The sequence below is a fragment of the Numida meleagris genome, chromosome 1 (assembly GCF_002078875.1).
Source record: "Numida meleagris isolate 19003 breed g44 Domestic line chromosome 1, NumMel1.0, whole genome shotgun sequence".
In the NCBI taxonomy this organism is placed as follows: domain Eukaryota; kingdom Metazoa; phylum Chordata; class Aves; order Galliformes; family Numididae; genus Numida; species Numida meleagris.
This window is the reverse complement of record NC_034409.1, coordinates 50,738,742-50,757,340: the sequence shown is the minus strand read 5'-3', so window position 1 is coordinate 50,757,340 and position 18,599 is coordinate 50,738,742. Positions and strand designations below refer to the sequence as shown.

Below are 18,599 nucleotides of genomic sequence, written 5' to 3'. Positions count from 1 at the left end.
CCCCAGGCACCTGCCTGCCAAGCTGCTCTGGGGTCTGCTGCCTGCCTGAGAAGGGCACAGGTTTTCAAGGACCCTCTGTGGAAGCCACTGAGGCAGAGAGGATGCAGGTTTGGAGGAGCTGAGAAAAACAACGTACCCTGTGGCCGCCTGCAGGCCTGGCTTCTGACCCTACAGGGAGGCAAAAGGATTTGGGGAGTCGCTCCAGATGCCTCCACAGCATGCAAGCTAAGGGATCCCGAGGGAACTCAGTCTCTTTGTTTACCTTCCACATTTCCTCAAAGGTCTCAAAGTGAACCAAGGCACTGAGCCACTGCAAAGTGGGTGTCCCACTCTGACTACGCTGGAAATGAATCCTATCTTTGTATCCTTTCCAAGACCTGACTCAGAAATGATCCTCCAAACTCTAAAAACCCTTCTCAGAAATATTTCTGTCTCTTAATTACATGGTAGAGAGCGAGCTATGTCATCCCTGATGTGGGCTAGCAAGGGAGGAGGTGCACAGCAGGGTGTCTTTACAGCTGTCACTTAGAGAAGGGGTGACACCAGAGGTGCTCTCTTTCTTGAGCCTGCATTGCACCTCGCAAAGACACAAGGAATAGGTATGGTCTCTGCAGAGCAACCACCTTGTCATTTCAGCAGCAGTCCTTCAAGAATCGTGGGCACCACTACAAGCCCCGGCTGCCCACTCTGACCTCTCATTGTTTTTAATTGGTAGAAAACCCCTGCTGAAACACTGGCTGGCATTCTGCCCAGCTGTGGCAGAAGCTGCTGTGAGCCCTCACTCGCTGTGATGACGATCTCTGAGCAGGAGTGGGTGACTGTGCTCCCTCCCCTCCGGTGCTACAAACCCTGCAGCAAAGGAAAACAAAGGAAAAAAGTGGGCAGGTGGCACGCTACCTTTCTGACAGGTTGGTTCAGGCCTCTGGGCTGCTGCTGTTGCTGCTGCTGCTGCGGTGTGGGCTGCTGAGGAGTGCTTGCAGGTGGCTGACACTGCGGTTGGCTGGAAGTTTTAGTGGGCGATGATTGTACTCTCTGGAAAAAAGAAGTGAGAAGCTGTTCCCCTGACACAGCGTGGAGCGAGGCTAATGATTCTTTAAGGATTTATGAAGTCTGTTTTTCCTCACTCTTTAATCTTTGTGAAACGCAATCATTCTGTCTCACCAAGCAGAGAAATCAAACTGCAGCGGGGTTCAGTGTCCTCGGTGAGGAGGCAGACCAAGCTAAGCCCCTGGGCTTTCCATGGCTTCCTCAAGGGCTGGCAGCCCTGCCACAGCACCCACCACTGACCCGTGCCTTTCCGGAGCAGCAGCTGGAGCTGCGGTGTGAGGGGTGATGCTGTGCGCTGGCACTTAGCTGATTTGTATCTCGCCTGCTACACAGCAAATGCAGCCTGCTCAGGGCTGTCACTGATGGCAGACAGTGCCAACGCTCTGCAGTAGGTGCAAGAAATGTGGCAGCAGAGAATGGAAATTTTCCCCGATTCCATGGAAGATGCTGGAGTTTGACTTATGCCATAAAACATACTTATGCCTTCCTGGAAGAAGCTCTCAGAACATTTCTGCTAAGTGCTGGATTCATGCCAACAGAGGAATAGTAGATCATCTCTGATGAAAGACTCTGCTAGCCCTGAAATATTGACGTGCATTAAAACAGAGCAGTCAAGACGCAAAAGTCTGCAATCAGGGTCTGACTTCAGCTCTCAGCAGACAAAGTGATGTATCTCTCGCTCTAAGTACAATCTCTCCTATAAAGAACAAGGGGTGAAATACACTCTGCTTTTTCTAATGCCACAGGCACAGTCGTTCTTTCGAGAAGTAGTAAAATGTGCCTGCAAACCCTTGTCCTCCAAGCCTGAGATCTTGCCTTCCAGGAGGCAGAACCATGTGTTTGCGAGAGCGCTGGACAGCTTGTGATGCACACGGTCATGCACTGCTGTACACAGCTCAGCACTGCCAAATTCCAGTCCTTTTGGTGAAGATTTCTTTACGCTGCTCTGATTTACAGAGCCATAAACTACTAGCCACCATCGCAAGTGACTCAGGCATTTATTTTGGCATTTACTGAATTGAATTTCCAGCGTAGGAAGTGATCCTACCGTAACCTGGACCCTAGTGAGAGGAAGAGGCAATGGGGATGGATCTGAGCTTCGCCTACCTGTGAGGTCGGGCAGCTGCTCACTGCCTTCCCTTGGGGTGAGAGGCCCTGCCTCTCGGCGCTCTGCTTGGTCACGGTGAGGACGATGTGGGTCCCTGTGGAGTCGGTGATGAGGGTTGGGGGAGGAGTGCCCTTGATCAGGTCGCTCAGGGCGCTCCCTTGCTGGCCAAGGAACAGCCGCGGGCTGTGGGACTGGCACGGCGGCTCTGCTTCCGTGGCTGGCACCTCCTGCTTCACCATCACGGCTTTCTTTGGCACTGGGCTTGGGTTCGAAGTGTCCATTTGGCTAGAGGTTGGTGTGGGGCTGAATTGGTCGGTTTGGCCACTGGATTGCTTTGCAGACTGGCAGCTCAGGAAACCATTTTCACTCTTGACCTGGATACCAAACGCTACTGGGTTGGAGGCGAGAGCTGTTCCTTCTCCCACAGCCGCCGGGGCCGGTAGCGACTGCTGAGCGCGTTTCTCCTGCTCCAGCTGTAGTCTGAGCATCTCAACCAACTGCTGCTTCTGCTTCAGCATGCGGGTGAGCTCCTCGATCTGTTTGTCCTTCTCCTGCAGCATCTGGTCTTTGTCCCTAACTTCTGCATCCCTGCTGTTACCAGTGCTGCACCGCTCCGACCTGGGCGCCGTGCTGACGCTGCAGGAGGCAGACTTGGAGCTCTCTTCCTTCACCAGGAACTGCACTGGGGATGCCTGCAGGGTGAGCTGGGTCAGAGGCGAAGTCACCATCTCTCCAAAGGTGTCTCCAGTGGCCGAATTCTCATCCCCTGTGCTCATTTGGGAGCGTTCCGAAGGAGTGGGAGAAACAGGCGGAGTCGAGCCAGTGCTGCCAAACTTCATCACGCCGCCACCAGTGACCGTGGCCACAACTACTTCTGCTGGTGCAATGCCGGTGGTGACCAGGGCTGGCCCCGTGCTCAGCCTGGCGGCTGGGAAGGCAACCACCACCTCAGCAGCTTTGGGGAGAATGGCTGCTGTGCTGGGCTTGGGCGTGGGGGTTGTTTGGCCGGCGGCGCCGTTCTGCTCTTGGTAAGCTCTGAGCCGCTCAATCAGGTCTGTCTTTGTGCCCGAGACAGGCAAGGCCCTCAGCTTCAGCTCTTGCTTCAGCTCTGCCACCTGATGGGGGGGGGAAAGAGGGCAACGTTAAGATGGCAGGCACGATAACCACAACTATTAGCAGCTGCCGGAGCAAAGGACCAAGCTGACCCCCTGCAGGCCAGCAGACTTGCATCTCAGGTCCAGGCTGCAGGGCAGCACTGCCAGCTGTTCGCCTTAGCTCCTTCCAGTCCACCTCAGCTCTGCTCCGGGGCAGAAACATGACTCAGTGCTGACCCTCGTCACTGACAACGGCAAAAAAAGGGCTGTACAATTTCACAGGACTGAGAGCAGCACTGACATTTACCTTCATCTCATCCAGGTTGGCAGGGAGAGGGCCTGGCTTGCCCACTGCAGCATTACTGTTTTGTCGCATCAGCCCGCTGGAACCAGAGGATACCGAGGATGTGCTACTGACTGCGGCAGAGAGATTGCGTACGGCTGGGGCACTGGCACCAGTCTGCTGCTCTCCTGGGGGCCTGCAGGAAAAGAAAGAGAAACCACAGCCATCAAAACCAAGGCAGAAAGGTGCTGGAGGCCCTCAGTACAGGAGAAGCCAGTCAAGAGGATCTGTGTACCTATGTATGCCAATGATCAGCAGGTCCAGAAACACTGGCACCACCCTAGACATTAAAGCACACCGATGCCTTTGGCTACATCCGTCCCTTGGCTATGCCCATCCCCAACACTGGCCTTTTTTGAGGCCCACTGGAACCCAAGAAGACGGAGTGCATTACACCCGCTCACCACACCTCACAGACAGAACACAACGTGTTTGGTAACAGCCCTGGGAAAGGCCTTCCTAAGAGAGAGCTACATGTAGGACCCATACTTTGGTGGAGCTGGCAGGATGGTCTGATAGTTGTAGTGCTGCTGCTGCTGCTGGTTGAGGATCTGAAGCTGGAGAAAGAGTTGCTGCTGCTGCAGTATTTTGGCATACGATGAATCCATGGGAGGAGCTCCCTTGTCCTGCTTTTGGTCCGGGGGAATATACTGATGATATTTAAGCTTCTTGACTTTCGGCTTCAGCTCCTTGGCTTTCTTACTGCGCTGAGTCTTCTCACTAGCAGACTTGGGCTGGCTTTGCTATTCAGAAGAAAAGGAGGAAGCAAATAAGAATGGAAACCCTGAAAGAACACAAGACCCCACATAAACCAGCAAGCTCCCTGGGATTTTTGTTTCAAAATTCTCCACACTTGACTTCAGGGTCTTTCCGCGCTTCCCTAACTCAAGCAATACTACAGCCACAGCAGCCACAGCAGCACCGTAACACCACTCTCAGCAAAGCAGCCATTCGTCTTTCCCAGCACACCAGATCACTCGTCCATCCAGCTCACTGACTCTACTTAAAAGTAACACTGATTGTTTCAAAATATTCTGCATTCAGGACCCATTTCAGAGAAGGTGAACAGCTCATGGAATAGAAGAACCTATTAAGTATGTTACTCAGCATCAGAGTAACACACTGGTGAGTATCACCAGTCTGGAGAAGAGGAGGCTCAGGGCAGACCTTATCACTCTCTGTAACTACCCGAAGGGAGGTTGTAGTGAGCTGGGGGTCGGCCTCTTCTCTCTTGTAACTAGTGACAGGACGAGGGGGAATGGCCTCAAGTTGCACCAGGGGAGATTCAGGCTGGACATTAGGAAATACTACTTTTCTGAAAGAGTGGTCAGGTGCTGGAATGGGCTGCCCAGGGAGGTGGTTGAGTCACCATCCCTGGAGGTGTTCAAGAAACGTTTAGATATAGCGTTGAGAGACATGGTTTAGTGGGGTTATTGGTGGTAGGTGGATGGTTGGACTGGATGATCCTGTAGGTCTTTTCCAACCTAGCTAATTCTATGATTCGATGATTCTATATAAGCCTTCTTAGCTTCTGTTAACATAACACTTTCAACTCCAAGTCTTCTTCAGAATAATCATCTCATCTTTTACAGACTACACCATTGAAGAAACCATCCAGAATACCTTAATGAGCGTCGGTGGGGGCTTGGCAGCAGGAAGAGCTGCTCCATTGGTGAGAGTGGGGGGCAGAAGAGGTGGAGGTGGCAGAGGCGGGGGCGGCTGTTCAGGTAGGAAAAGTGTTTCATTGGAGTCTGCACTAATCTGCAATTGGGATGTACCCTGTAGAGACAGAGAAAGGTATAGTGAGTGCACGTACAAGGAGGGAAGTGTTCTAACAGCCCGTTTAAGGGGAAGTAGCACAGTATTCAAGTCATTAATTAGATTCCTTTAACCCACTTCCGTTGTCCCCAAGAAGCACCACAACTTCCCAGGACAGGGAAGGAATCAAATTCCTACAAATGTATCTCCAGCTTTGCTTGCCTGAATCAGCTGCACACCAGGCCAGCCTGCATCACAAGCCAGGACTGTCCCGTTCCCCACACAACACCACTACAGGCACTTCTGGATGACCAGAGGACTTCACCAGTGCCACACAGAGCTAAGACTCCTTGTGAAATCTCACTGATTATGCTCCACCAGTGACCTTTTTGGGGTCTCTTGGCCTTGCATTTTAGGATCCTCTGCCACAAATCAGCAGTAGCTGAGAAGCTCCAGGGCACTGAAGGAGGCCACCGCGTTCTCACCTGAGCTAGTGATGTGCCAGTGGTGCTAGGGAGAGGGTCACAAATGCGCGAGTCCATCGGCGATGGGACAGACCCCTGGGACTCATGGCTGGCTGGCTGTTCTGGGGAGAGGGCATCACTGCTGTCCTCGTCAAAGGAGGAATTGTCTGCAACCTTTGGGTAGTTCACCTGTCCAACTGAAAATACAAACATTGATCGTGGACTTCCAAGTGGAACAAGAAATCATTTCAGTTGCCGCAAGATGTTTCACAGTAAAAACGAAGCCATGGAGAGAGCTGTGTCTGAGTATCGTATAGAAATGAGAAAATGAAACTCAAATTGGATCCATTTGAAGTGTTTATATTCATCTCTGCTATCAGCAGAATAAAACAATGTAGACTGGTGTGAACCGTTTCTCTTGCTACTCAGCAAGACAAGATCAGGAAGTACAACACAAACTACTCAACTCAAACCCAGAGCTGTGGCATGGCCTATTTGCTGACCATGTGGCAGCAAAGAAAAAGGTCAGCCTGTGTCAGACCAAGTCACGCTTTCTTTGGTGTTCATCCTGGGTGGTGGAAGACAGAATCCTGAATTGTCCTCTAGTCTTATAAGCAGCAGCGTCTATGCATTTAGTGGTGGACCTGACTGCTATTAACATTTCTGTCTGTCTACAAATCCCACAAGCAGCAACTTATCTCAAATTAATCCCAGTAAGCAGGAAATAGTATCATTTGTATCTAACATAAGAACTGAAATCCACGGAGATGTGTGTTTTGCTCAGAGTCAGAAGGAAGCCACATCTCTAATACTCCAGCTCACAAGCTCACTCATTCTCTTCCTCAACCATTTCCTGTGCAATAGTTAAGCCAGGTCTCCCCCAGCACTGCCCTTTTCCTTTTTTCATGAGAAGTATGCAGCCTTGCTCACAGTTGCGTCCCATCTGTCTTTAAAGTAGCTGTGCGTGCTTGAGGGGACGAGTAACCACAGACGTGCACAGAACTCCCAGTCTGGGGAGATGGGAAAGAGCACTGCTGAGGCAGTGGGAAGGCTATTCCTCGGCATTCCTTACAGCCCTTGGAATGGCACTGGCATGATTTACATCTGTTCTGGTTTATTTTTAAAGGGGTTGGATTCTCTGAAGTTTGTAAGTTCACAGACAGCTTTTGTTTCATCACACCTGTTTGTATTCTGTCTCCTTCCCTGATCTGAGTCAGTCAGTGGGTTCTCCCTGACCAAGGCTGCGGATGTGTCACATCAAGGGAAACTTTTAAGGAGAGAATCTAGGGAATGCAATCTACAGCAGTCTTTCAAGCCCTCAGGGTATGCAAACACTCTTACATTATTCTAGGATGTCTACACTCATAATTTAATGTCCACAACATAATTTAACGTCTCTCTACTACTATCTGTGCCAGAGGGCGTTCTGTTTTGCAGAATCCTGGGGGCTGAAAGGCTCTAAGATGAGAAAATAAGACCAGTGATGGGATTGCGCTCCCTTAAGCAGGCAGGCGAAACGATAGGAAAACACAGCCAGCTGTGGGCAATGCCCTCCACACAGACCCTCCTCTGGCCTCACCTATAATGGCTTCCTTCAGGCTGGATTCCACAGGCAAGATGTTCTTCTCCACCAGCTCCATGGGACCTGGCCTCTGCGCTATCTTCTCATTGAGGTCATCTGCCAGCCTGGCTCTCTTTAGCTTCAGCTGCTTAGCCTGCAGGGAGGGTTCAGCTGAGGTCTCTGTCCAGGGGAAAGCAAACACAATGGCATCAGTCCAACAATGACCAACTTATGCACTTTAGCAGTATTTGACTTCTATTCACAAAGGTAAATGTAGGTAATGGTAGATAACTGTATAGGAAAATAATGGCAGATAACACTAGATAACTACATAACAGAGATATTGTAGATATGTTATAGATATTACGTAAATTGAAGTTATAAAGATACTACAGTAGCTCCTGTGACTCTAAAATAGGACAAATTCACTGTTCTCAAACTAACATCACCTGATTCTCATTCATCTTTTCCCTTTCAGTTGTGTCCAAAGATGAGGAACTCAGCAGCAGGATAGTACTCCCTCTCTGAAACTGAGGTGCATATTAATTAGATCAAATCTGCCTTCCTCCCACTTCAGTATTTTACAGTGCCTTCCCCTAGTAGAAGAGCAATGCCCATTCTATTTCATTGCAGCTGCTGCGCAAAACTGCACAATTTGAGTTTACGTAACAGATTCTTTGGAGATTGTTGAATCGCTCTGAAGAAATCATGCTACAGGCCTGTAGCACGATCTTCTGCCCACTCCCAACTAAAGGAAAGATTTGGGGGGTCGGAGGCAAAACAGAAAGCTGTCAAGTAAGTAGTTCCGACAAAGCTTATTGTTGGTGTCTTCCTGTTCCGTGTGTGCTGTACCTTCCAGAATGTGCATCCTAACCAGCTCTGATCTCTCTGGCCGGGACCGGATTTTCCGTTTCAGATAGTCCTCTGTCTGCAGCCAAAACAGACAAGCAAAACCAATTTTAGTTGATCAGACGCAGGAGATAAGTTTGGACAGCACAAACAAGAGAAGCAACCATCTTTAGTTGCTACTGAGATCTCAATAAACACTGAAGAAGGAAGGGACGTATCAGACTCCCAAAGCACCACAAAGGGAGTTTATTCTGAAGATGACCTTCTGCTGGACATTCCCTCAGAAAAAGACTGCACTGCTGCCCCACGGAACTGAAACTGGAAAGGATTTTCTCAAGTCCTGAAGCCCTCTTTTTGCCTTTGTGTAACACCACTAGCTTATGCCAGGGTGAAATTCAAGATGTTTCCTTTTCTTTTTCCAGCATATTGTTCCATTGTTCACTTTCATACACTGTTGGCGTTTGGTGTGACTTGTGGTTTGGGCATATTCTTATTTAACGGTAAGTTTAAAGACATGCTATTCGTTAAGTTACAGGCCCCATGCACTTCCTTGGCAGGCAAAGTCTAAATGCTCCAAGACCCATTTCCAGAGCTGCTCTGAGCTCCATCTTTGAAGTACGCTACTGAGTGATGTAGGGAGCCGGCCCTGTTACCCTGTGCATGTCCCAGGAAGGGAACCTGGGCACACCGGGTAACAGACTGCTAAAAGTGCTGGCCATCACACTAGTAAGAAGGCTTTATTCAAAAATGGAGGAAGAAGCAAAAGCCTTTGGGACACAGGTCTTAATGCAGAATCCATTGTTCCATCCTTCCACCAAGCTCAAAGTGCAAACACTGCCTTGCAGGTTTTAATCACAGCCTTATCTTGCTTTCAGTTTTAAAATAGAACTTGGCCCACAGTCATAACAGGTTTTATTTCTCTGTAGACTAATCAGAAAAAAAAACCAACAAAACCCTATCCCCAGAGGCCTTCTGAGGAACAGAAATCACCAAGAAACCCCCAGTGAGCAAAGGTGAAGTGCGGATTGTGACGCCTAGCTCAGGCCTGCCTTCCTCTTTCTCAAAGCCAGAAGTCTGCATGATCTCAGTGTTGGCATCCTCTATTAACTAAGTTTTCTGTTTCTAATGTCCAAGAGAAACAAGTGCATGTGTACACAAGAAAAAAATCACAAAGTTTCTTCAAAGGTAGAATGAGCTATTTCAATGACATCCACATCACAGGAGCACTTAAGGGCAAAACAGACGCTATAAACGTACAGTAAATGGATGGTGGGGAAGAAAAGTATCAGTGACCTCCAGGGAAAATCCAGGCATTGTCTTCAATGGCTTTTAGGCACAGCTGTTTACTGAGGGGCAACCACCACCACAAATAAGAACAACCCATTCAAAACATCTGTGATTGCAAATTCAGAATGTGAGGAATCCCTTCTGCGTCGCATTAACAGCTGTGGGATGCCCAATCTGCAAGACAGACTACTCCTGACTTCCCTAAAACCTTAGAGAGCGTATTGCATCTTACCCTGGCCCGTTCCAAACTCCTTCTTTGTTCGTGAAATGCAGCTGGACTTTTCAGAGCTGTGGAGAAAAAAACATTTAGAGAATGAGTGATGAAGCTCTCTCACCACACATCCTTCCAGGCCAAATAAATTAACAACTACCCCACAGCAACGGCCTCCCGCATCTTCCAGCACACGGGACCAGACCCCAGCTGGTATAGAGCCGTGTGAACTGACGTGTTCTGACAGCCTGGGAGCTGACCTGGACCTTCTGTGGGCTAATGAAGAGAATAATATGGGCTACACTCCTAGTGGAGCTGTCCACTGTTTACCAACAAATTCCCCCAACAAAGTCTTCCTCCGAGCTTCAATATGGCATAAAATACCCAGGACCCTTAGGTAAGTGAATGGCACCAAAACAGTGAGGGGATGCATGAGAAGGTTGGAAGGATCCTAAGGGGGGAGGATCCTAATGAACTGTAAATCCTCTTTACTACCTTCTAATGTCAAAGGAAGCTGCCGGACTTTCCTTCGTCTGCACCTGTGTTTTGTGTACATGCAAGGGCTGGTTACAAATTCTGCAGGTCTACAATAGGACGTATACATTGCTCCACATAACAGAAACTACTTTGGGAACAGGAACACTTGGACAGGAAAGTGCATCTGCCTGCTGACAGATAACCGCAACTTGAGGAATGAACAGCAGCGCTCCATTTGACAGACCTCCTTGCCCCCCTGGACTAGTGAAAAAAGCAGAGCCAAAATGGATCAGGTTTTAGGAAACCAATCCTCTGCTGTCCAGGACCGTACTAACCCTGGAGGAATGTCTCGCTCCACCTGGCTCCTGCGCAGCACACAGAGCTCGCGTCCCACGGGAGAACTGGAGAAAGAGGTGACATGACTTCTAGCTCCGCGGTGTCACCGTCGCTCTCTCCTCATGGTTTTCCCAAATCCACAAATTGCTTGTTTTCCACAACAGCCCCACTGCGGCCTGCGCTCAGAGCTGGCTGAAGGAAACATCACTTGTTCCCTTTCCTACTGCTGAAACATTCATATCTACAACTACCTGATGGAGTTTCTAAACTTCCGTCAAGCTGAGCACCAACGTTCAAAGAACCTTCAGCTTTAAAGACGCTCTGCAGCTCTTCTGAAGACAGAAGTCTACAAACTGGTGCAGTCAGTAACTCCAAAGTGCTGCATCTAGCTCCCACGAAATACAGTCTGCTTGTACTCTTCTTCACCGAAGACCAATGAATATTTCTCAAACGTAACTTCACAATGAATTATGATGGCACCGGTGCGCTGGATGAGGTTCGGACTACAAAGAGCCGTTTGTAGAATAAATAAGCTTAAATAAGTGAGAACTAACCGTAGTGGGGGAGTATACAAATGATGGGGGGCAAATAGATCCTGCTGAGATTAAAGATCAGTTTCATACAACCAAGTTCCATACAAACAAGGAGAAATCAGCAGGGAAAGTTTTGCGAGCTGGCAAACAGGCGCGCACTGATTGCACTTTGGGATAAGCAAAGTAAAGGCAGGGAGATGATCTGCTTGTGAATACAGACATGTGCTTCAGCTTAAACACACGTTTCTTTCATTGTATATGTATCGCAGAAAAGTGAAGTACAAGCTTCTTTAAGCTCAGGTAGTCCTGGACAAAGACAGTGTGCGGTATATAAATCAGGATCATAGAATCATAGAATCATAGAATCATAGAATCATAGAATGGCCTGGGTTGAAAAGGTTTCAACCCCCCTGCTGAGTGCAGGGTCACCAACCACTAGACCAGGCCACTCAGAGCCGCGTCCAGCCTGGATAAAATATCTACAACTATAAAAATCTACAAGGATAAAAATCTACAACAGAGACATAAGCAGCAAGCTGCTTCTCAGGTTTCCAAAGGCCTTCTGCCACTAGAACGTGCTGGCACGGCAGTAGTGCTTCACCCTCCCCTTCCTACCTCTGCCATCAGCGTGAGGCAGTACGTGAACTTTAAGTGACATTTCCCTGGCCACAGCTCATGGTCGCAAAAGTCAACTGCAGGAGTGCAGCCGATGTCACAGGTAGGGCAGGAGAAGCCGTCAGTACAGAAGAATAAAGGAAGGAGAAAAGCAACCGTGAGACGAAAAAAAATGAAAACACCTCTCTCAAATCGTACATAAGTAAATAAGTTGAAAAGAAAGTAAAGCAAAACTGCTAGGGGAAGAACCGTGCGCAGAACAATGTCAGACTCTCCTCTGGAAACAAGCACTGGGCTGCAGCTCTGCGCTGGCAGTATGACAGAGAGGACTTAATAGCCGACCTCTGGAAATGTCAAGAGGGCACAAATCCTTCACTGCTTCCCTCAGCAATCCAGGATGGGGCTAGATGACAGAAGAGGGTGTCTGTGGTAAAATCCCACTCCATCTGAAATTAACTAAGCCTTGCATATTTTGCTGGGTTTAAAATTACTATGGAGGGAAGAGCTGGGCAGCACCTCTCCTAACTTTATTAGAGCAAATGAGAAAAAAAAAAAAAAAAAAGGCAACAAATCCTTAGGCAGAAGGCTGGAGCTGGGAGGCACGGGGCTGGTTTGGGTACAGGGTGAGCAGACACACAACTCTTGCAGCTCCCAGCACTGTCCTTCCCAGCCACCTGGCGCCGATCCCTCAACCCATTCCTGCCCCCGTACCCCGCTGGCTTGCTCACTCGAGTGCTCCTTTATCCATTCCACTCAAGATTTTCTTTATCCATTTCACCCAAGATTATCCACAATGACAAAGCTCTACTGTTCCTAACAGTATCTGGTATTCTGGCTCGTTTTGACTGTGGTCACAGATGAGCAGCCAAAAGGGTGCATCAGAAGCAGTGCTAACAGCCCTGGCATGATGCACTGAGGTAGGAAGGCACGGGGCAGGACTTATATCACTGATGCAGGGCATGAATGCACAGCGCTTGATACCTAATGCAGTAAATGCAAGCCCACAAAGTAACGATGAAGACACTCCAGGCACCTAATCCTTTCTGGCTGCACAGATCTGATATATACTCAACTATATCTGAACTATACTCAACTATACTCAACATACTCAACTACTCCTTACAGTAGGTTGTCTAAATTGCTCTTGAAGACCACTGATGAAAAAATGCAGTATTACTGCAGAGGAATCATCCCAGGGCTTAGATGCCCGTACTATTTGAAAACCTTTCTGAATGTCTAACTTGCATTTCCCTTCCTACAATATATCCTCATTATTCCTTTCCATACCTTCCATAACTACAGAGAAAAACTTATCTTCTTCCTCTTTGCATTTATCCCAATACATTTGAAAACTTGGCTTCTCCTAGAATCTTCTGCTCTATAAAATGAGCAAAGCCAGTTATTTCAACCTTCCTTTATAGAGAACAGTTCCCAGACCTTTGCTTGTTTACTCTCTTCTGGACTTCTTCCAACTGATCAGGATATTTCTTGAAGCACGGTGTCCAAAATTGGGTATATATTCCAACTAGGCTTTACTGGTTTTTTATACAGCTGAATGATTATTAAATAAGACTTCTCAGTTGTATGTCTCAGTCCGGTTGACTTGTGTGTGCACATCAAACACGTAACGCTGTTCAGCTGTGCTCAGTCCACAAACCATGAGAGGTGTCCCATCCTCTTCTGCAGAACTGCTGCCTAGCCGGGATTCTCCATCCTCTATTCACACCACTGACTCAATGGCAGTGGCTGAAACTCTCCTTTTTTCTTTGTGTTTTTTTTTTTCCCACATCTTATTTCTCAGCTTCTCCAGAATACTGCAATACCCCAATCCTGTCCTCCCAGCTTTCTAATCCGCATTCTTAAATAATACATACACTATTCCCTTGTTTAAGTTGAGTTACTAAAGATGGTGAATAGTGTCAGCCAAGGATCTTCTTTTTCCCCACCTCACCCACAAGCCCCTCTGAGCTCACCCTCCCCATATGACATCAAGCCTTTACTTCAGTGCTGTTTTCTCACCAACTTTGCACACAGCTTGGAGCTGTCCCAACACTAAAACATCAGGTGAGCCCGTGCCAAGCACCTTACTAAACCCAAGAAGTGAAAGAAGGCATGATACATCATGAATTCCTGGGGAGGAACATTTATTCCAGTGGTGGGTACAGCCTGAGGACTGACCTCTTCTTCCCCACACACCACATCCCACTCATTTCTGCCTCTCCATTGATGTTCCAGTGGCAACAATACCATGCCAAGAGCAATACTAGGCAACAGCCACAAAAATTAGCTGCTTCCTCCCCATGGCATGTGCTTAGCCCCAAACAGGTGCTATTTAGCATGGCTTGAATCCTTGATCTGGCTGAGTGCATGGCCAACCTTGCTAACTTTGCTATACCAAAATTGAGGTGAGCTCCTGATGAGAACAAAGTGCTGCCAGAGGCAGAAATCTTGCCAAACTACAATCACAGTTATTAGCTGTTGATAGATTTCCACCTCCTCAGTATTTCTCAGCTGCTGAGATATTCAAGAATGCTGAATTGATTTCCCCCTATGCACCTTTCCCATTAGGTACCCCTTTTGCTCACATTTTCCTTTGTCTTTATAAATGATATATTCGTATTTTCATCTTCAACAAAGTGAGTTTCCATGTTCTGCCCTCATCACTCATTCCTGCACCTGGATCTGGGACAAAACACACCAGCCCTCAGTTACGCTGACAGCACTTTGTGGACTCAGATCACAGTTGTTTTGAAAGAGTTATTTTAACCCGGACTGGTATGCTCGTTTACAGCCCAGCTCCACAAATAATTGTGTCAGCAAAACAGAGCAGAAGCTGCCCAGCCAGCCAAAGTCAGAACTGAGAAGCTGGGTTTAAAAACCTGTTCGGCAGTGGGAGTTGCTCTGAAAGTAATGCCTCCTACTTATTTTCATGGAAACTACAACAGCTACAACGAGCACAGTAACTCTGTTTGATAGAGAAAATTCTCAGCTACAAAACACTATTTTTCAATGAAATCATCACCATTAGCTATGCATTTTTACTGGTGATGAACAAGAGCCTGCATGCCACGCTCATCTGCACCAGCAGAGGGGACCCACTGTTGTCACTGGTGAAATGCACCACCCACCGCCTCACTGTGCTCACTTCTACTGCTTGGTCTCCATAAACGTTCAGCAAGCATCAACAGATGTCAGTGGGGGCAACTTTTTAGGCATGGAGGAATTCAGTGATACACCTTTGCTTCACACGCACTTCCACGTCAAACACATTTGGTCAGACTGCTCCTCTGCTGCCCTCTGTCACATGGCAACAACATGTCATAGAATATTGGTGGGAAGGTTCAATAACCACTGCCTTACCACCAACATCTGTCTCATGGACCAACATCATAAAACAGGAGGCATTACTTTCATTACTTTCATTTACTTACTGGTAAACAGACATGATCAGATTTTTCTTTGAGTTGAGTACCTGATTGCAACTGTATACGTTCCATTTGAAAACTCACAGGTCATTTATTTATGTCAGCTGAAAACAGAATCGCAAATGTACCAAAAAATTGATGATTTTTTTCAGCAATCTTGAAACATGCTCTCAAATTCCTGTATCAAAACAGAAAGCACGGCTGCATACTTTTTGCTGTTCACGGGCCTGTGTTTAGCCAATGTATCCAAACGCATCATGTTATTTGCCCCAGCTTGAGTTAGCACTGCACCACGCTCTGCCCGTGCCCCAGTTTCAGCTGACACAGCATTAATAGCACACTGCTGTTTGGTGTTGGTGAGCGATGGGTGTGTGCCCAGGGCCGGGCGCTCAGTGTGGCAGAGCTGCCGCTTTTACAGCACGGGGCAGCCGCAGTGTGAGCTGTGCCGGGCTGCGTGAGGCCCACGGGTTGGACGTGGCTGCATTACTGTCTTTGAGGTCACAGCCTTGGCTACCAGGAGAAAGCTCCCTGGGGATGAGTGATGCAGCCATGATGTGCCTCCTCCCTGCTCCACAAAGGGCTTCTTGGAGCTCCGCATTGAACTGCTGGCCTTCCGTCTGATCCCAAAGTTAAGCTGCAGCTACGTAGGACTGCCTCTGATGATAAATGCCCTTCTGTACAAAGCACAGATGGAAATCACTCATCTTTGCTTCAAACCAATGCATTAATTCCTATGATATGGAGTCCAGAATGGCAATGCATAACTTTGGCGTTCCCTCCATCCAAGTTGCACTTGAAGATAGTGACATGTGAGTAATGGGAGATGTTGCTGCAAAGTGTCACAGTAAACAAGGTAACTCAAAATGCAAGTGTAGAGTCTTGCAACTGGGGAGGAATAACCACATTCATCAGTGCAGGTCAGGGGCTGAACTGCTGGAGAGCTCTGCAGAGAAGGACCTGGGTGTCCTGGTGGGCAACGGGTTGGCCATGAGCCAGCAGTGTGCCTTTGTGGTCAAGAAGGCCAATGGGATCCTGGGGTGCATTACAAACAGCATGGCCAGCAGGTCAAAGAAGGTGATCCTCCCCCTCTACTCTGCCCTGGTGGGGCCACATTTAGAATACTGTGTCCAGTTCTGGGCTCCCCAGTTCAAAAAAGACAGGGATCTCCTAGAAGGAGTCCAGAGGAGGGCCACAAAGATGATTAAGGGCTTGGAGCATCTCCCATATGAGGAAAGACTGAGAGTAACCTGGGTGTTCAGCCTGGGGAAAAGAAGACTGAGGGGGGATCTGATTAATGCTTATAAATTGGAGATTTATATGGAGATATGGAGATATTTATCTATGGAGATATTCAAGACCCATCTGAAAGCCTGCCTGTGTGACCTATTGTAGGGTACCTGCTTTATCAGGGGGTTGGACTCGGTGATCTCTTGAGGTCCCTCCCAACCCCTGCAATTCTGTGATTCTGTGTGAAACCCAAATCAAATCCAAATATCCAGTGTAACAGTAGAGACAAAAAGGCAAAATGGTTCCAATGTTTTCTGTTCAAGGTTTACCCAGCAGCATAAAAAAGCAACCTTAAGCCTTGCAAAGCTTTCCAAGACAGTCATATGGAGATATTTGAGTTCCTTTTACTCACTGTGAGAAATAAGTGGAATCAGAACCAAAATCAGAACCACTCTAAGAACGAAACATAGCAGAGGAAGGGGTCTGAACCAGCTGCTGAGAAAAAGAGGTCAGAGTGGCCATACACTGCATTAGCTTCTGCAGTTGACAAAACACATCAAGATTTGCAGAAGCCAAATAATGGATAGAAAGAAAGGTAAATCTTTCCCAGATCTTCATAGCTCAAGTGTCTAGGGAGGAGGAGACACTGGAAAACCTTCTGCAATAGGTTAAGATCTTAAAATCAGAGTCAGTGATCAGGTCTGACAGCCAGTGGGCTTTCCTTGGTCTCCATACCTAGACCAAGCTCACTGGAGACAGCAAGGTGCAAACCAGCTGGTCAGACATACAGCATTTGTAGAGAGGCTACAGGTAAATTCATAAGGCTGAATCAAGATTGGCTCCTAAAGGAAAATTAAACCCTTTCTTTGCTATGACTAAGAGAATCTCTTGTCACATCCAAAACCAACCTCAGACTAATTCACAAAGGCAAGGCCTACTGCTGCAGCTGCTATTCATCTCTGCTGTGAACCAAATTCTAGTTTCCATCTCTTGTTTACTGTATGCTTTCGTAAAAAGATGAGATAAAGAGCTGCAAATGTGCTCCACGACTTCCTCTGTCGGTTCAGGGTGGGGTTCCCACCCTGTAGCTTTTGGTGTTTGGTATGCCACAAATCTTGAACCACGGATCAAGGCAGTTGGCATTTTCTTCCCATTCATCTTCATCTCCCTTCCAATAAACATTTCTCAAAGCACGGAAGACAAAAGTATTCAAAAACTGGGTCACATGCACAGAAGGAGCTGTCATCTTGCTGCGGGGCGATATCATGGAGCAGCACGCTGAAAGAATATGAAAGGGGAGGAGGAGTACACAGGTGGTGGAAAGAGCGTTCTATCAGCACCCTTTTGTCTTCATGTAACTCCCATGAATTCCACATTTGGGACACAGACCTGATGATAATTGAGAATCCTTGGTGATTTCATAGTCCTGGCGTGGATAAGAGCCCCTGGATTAAGGCTAAACGCTGAGCATCCTTGTAAGGGTAAGAACACAACTGGTAAGCTGTGATTCTTCAAACCTTCAAATATTATAAACTCAGAAAATGCAAAGTTCAGATTGATTAGAAAAGAAAAATAAAAGAAACAATACGAATATTTTTAGGAAGGTGAGAGATGCATCTCTGGCACGCACATAAAAGCAGCTTTGCCCTTCAGTGACACCCTTCAATAATAGTATCACTGTCATTACCAGCTGTGTTTCTTATCCCAGAGTGAACAGGGGTTGGAGAAGGGTTCCTTCCCACGTCATTACTGTTGCCAGCACTGCCAAAGCCTGGCATCACAGTTACAGAGCTTTGGCCTTAGGGGGACTTCCCTGTCGCTGAGCTATTCCAGTCACTAGAGACATGGCAGGGGAAGAAAGGCCACGTGCTGTGGAAGTCGAGCAGAAGAAGTCCTGCCTTGTAGTGTCACCCCATCTCCTGCACCAACACTTGTGAGGCACTTGGTTTGCTCGGCAAAGCCACCGCTCCTTTAAGATACAGCAGAAGGATAAGACTTGTGTTAGCTGTAACAGGGTGAAGAGCCTGCTTGTCAAAGCCAATGTGAAGGAATTCAGAGAAAGCTCGACAAAATTGTCAAGGCCCAAATGTGAGTTAATTTAAACTCTTAACAGAGATGCGTCATTTCTCAGACACCTTACCCTCTCCAGGAGCAAAGTGGAAATTGTCACCCATGGTAACAGTTATCAGATCTCCGGGTGACTTGCTACGGCTTCATGTCAAAGAACATGTACAGCAAACACTGATAATGTACAGATCACCCTG

At 47.7% G+C, this 18,599-nt stretch overlaps 1 protein-coding gene across 6 annotated transcripts in view; it reads right to left on the bottom strand.

Annotated features, from left to right (window-relative positions):
• The window catches only part of MKL1 (megakaryoblastic leukemia (translocation) 1), a 99,626-nt gene that overhangs the window by 4,940 nt on the left and 76,087 nt on the right, over positions 1–18,599 (bottom strand). For all 6 annotated transcript variants that reach the window (XM_021384518.1, XM_021384535.1, XM_021384526.1 and 3 more), the window contains 9 exons: positions 9,744–9,799; positions 8,228–8,303; positions 7,394–7,555; positions 5,836–6,011; positions 5,216–5,371; positions 4,082–4,335; positions 3,557–3,728; positions 2,155–3,270; positions 898–1,032 (listed from right to left, as the gene is read on the bottom strand). In XM_021384518.1, the coding sequence (XP_021240193.1) occupies positions 898–1,032; positions 2,155–3,270; positions 3,557–3,728; positions 4,082–4,335; positions 5,216–5,371; positions 5,836–6,011; positions 7,394–7,555; positions 8,228–8,303; positions 9,744–9,799 (2,303 nt within the window). The remainder of the gene's footprint in view (positions 1–897; positions 1,033–2,154; positions 3,271–3,556; positions 3,729–4,081; positions 4,336–5,215; positions 5,372–5,835; positions 6,012–7,393; positions 7,556–8,227; positions 8,304–9,743; positions 9,800–18,599) is intronic.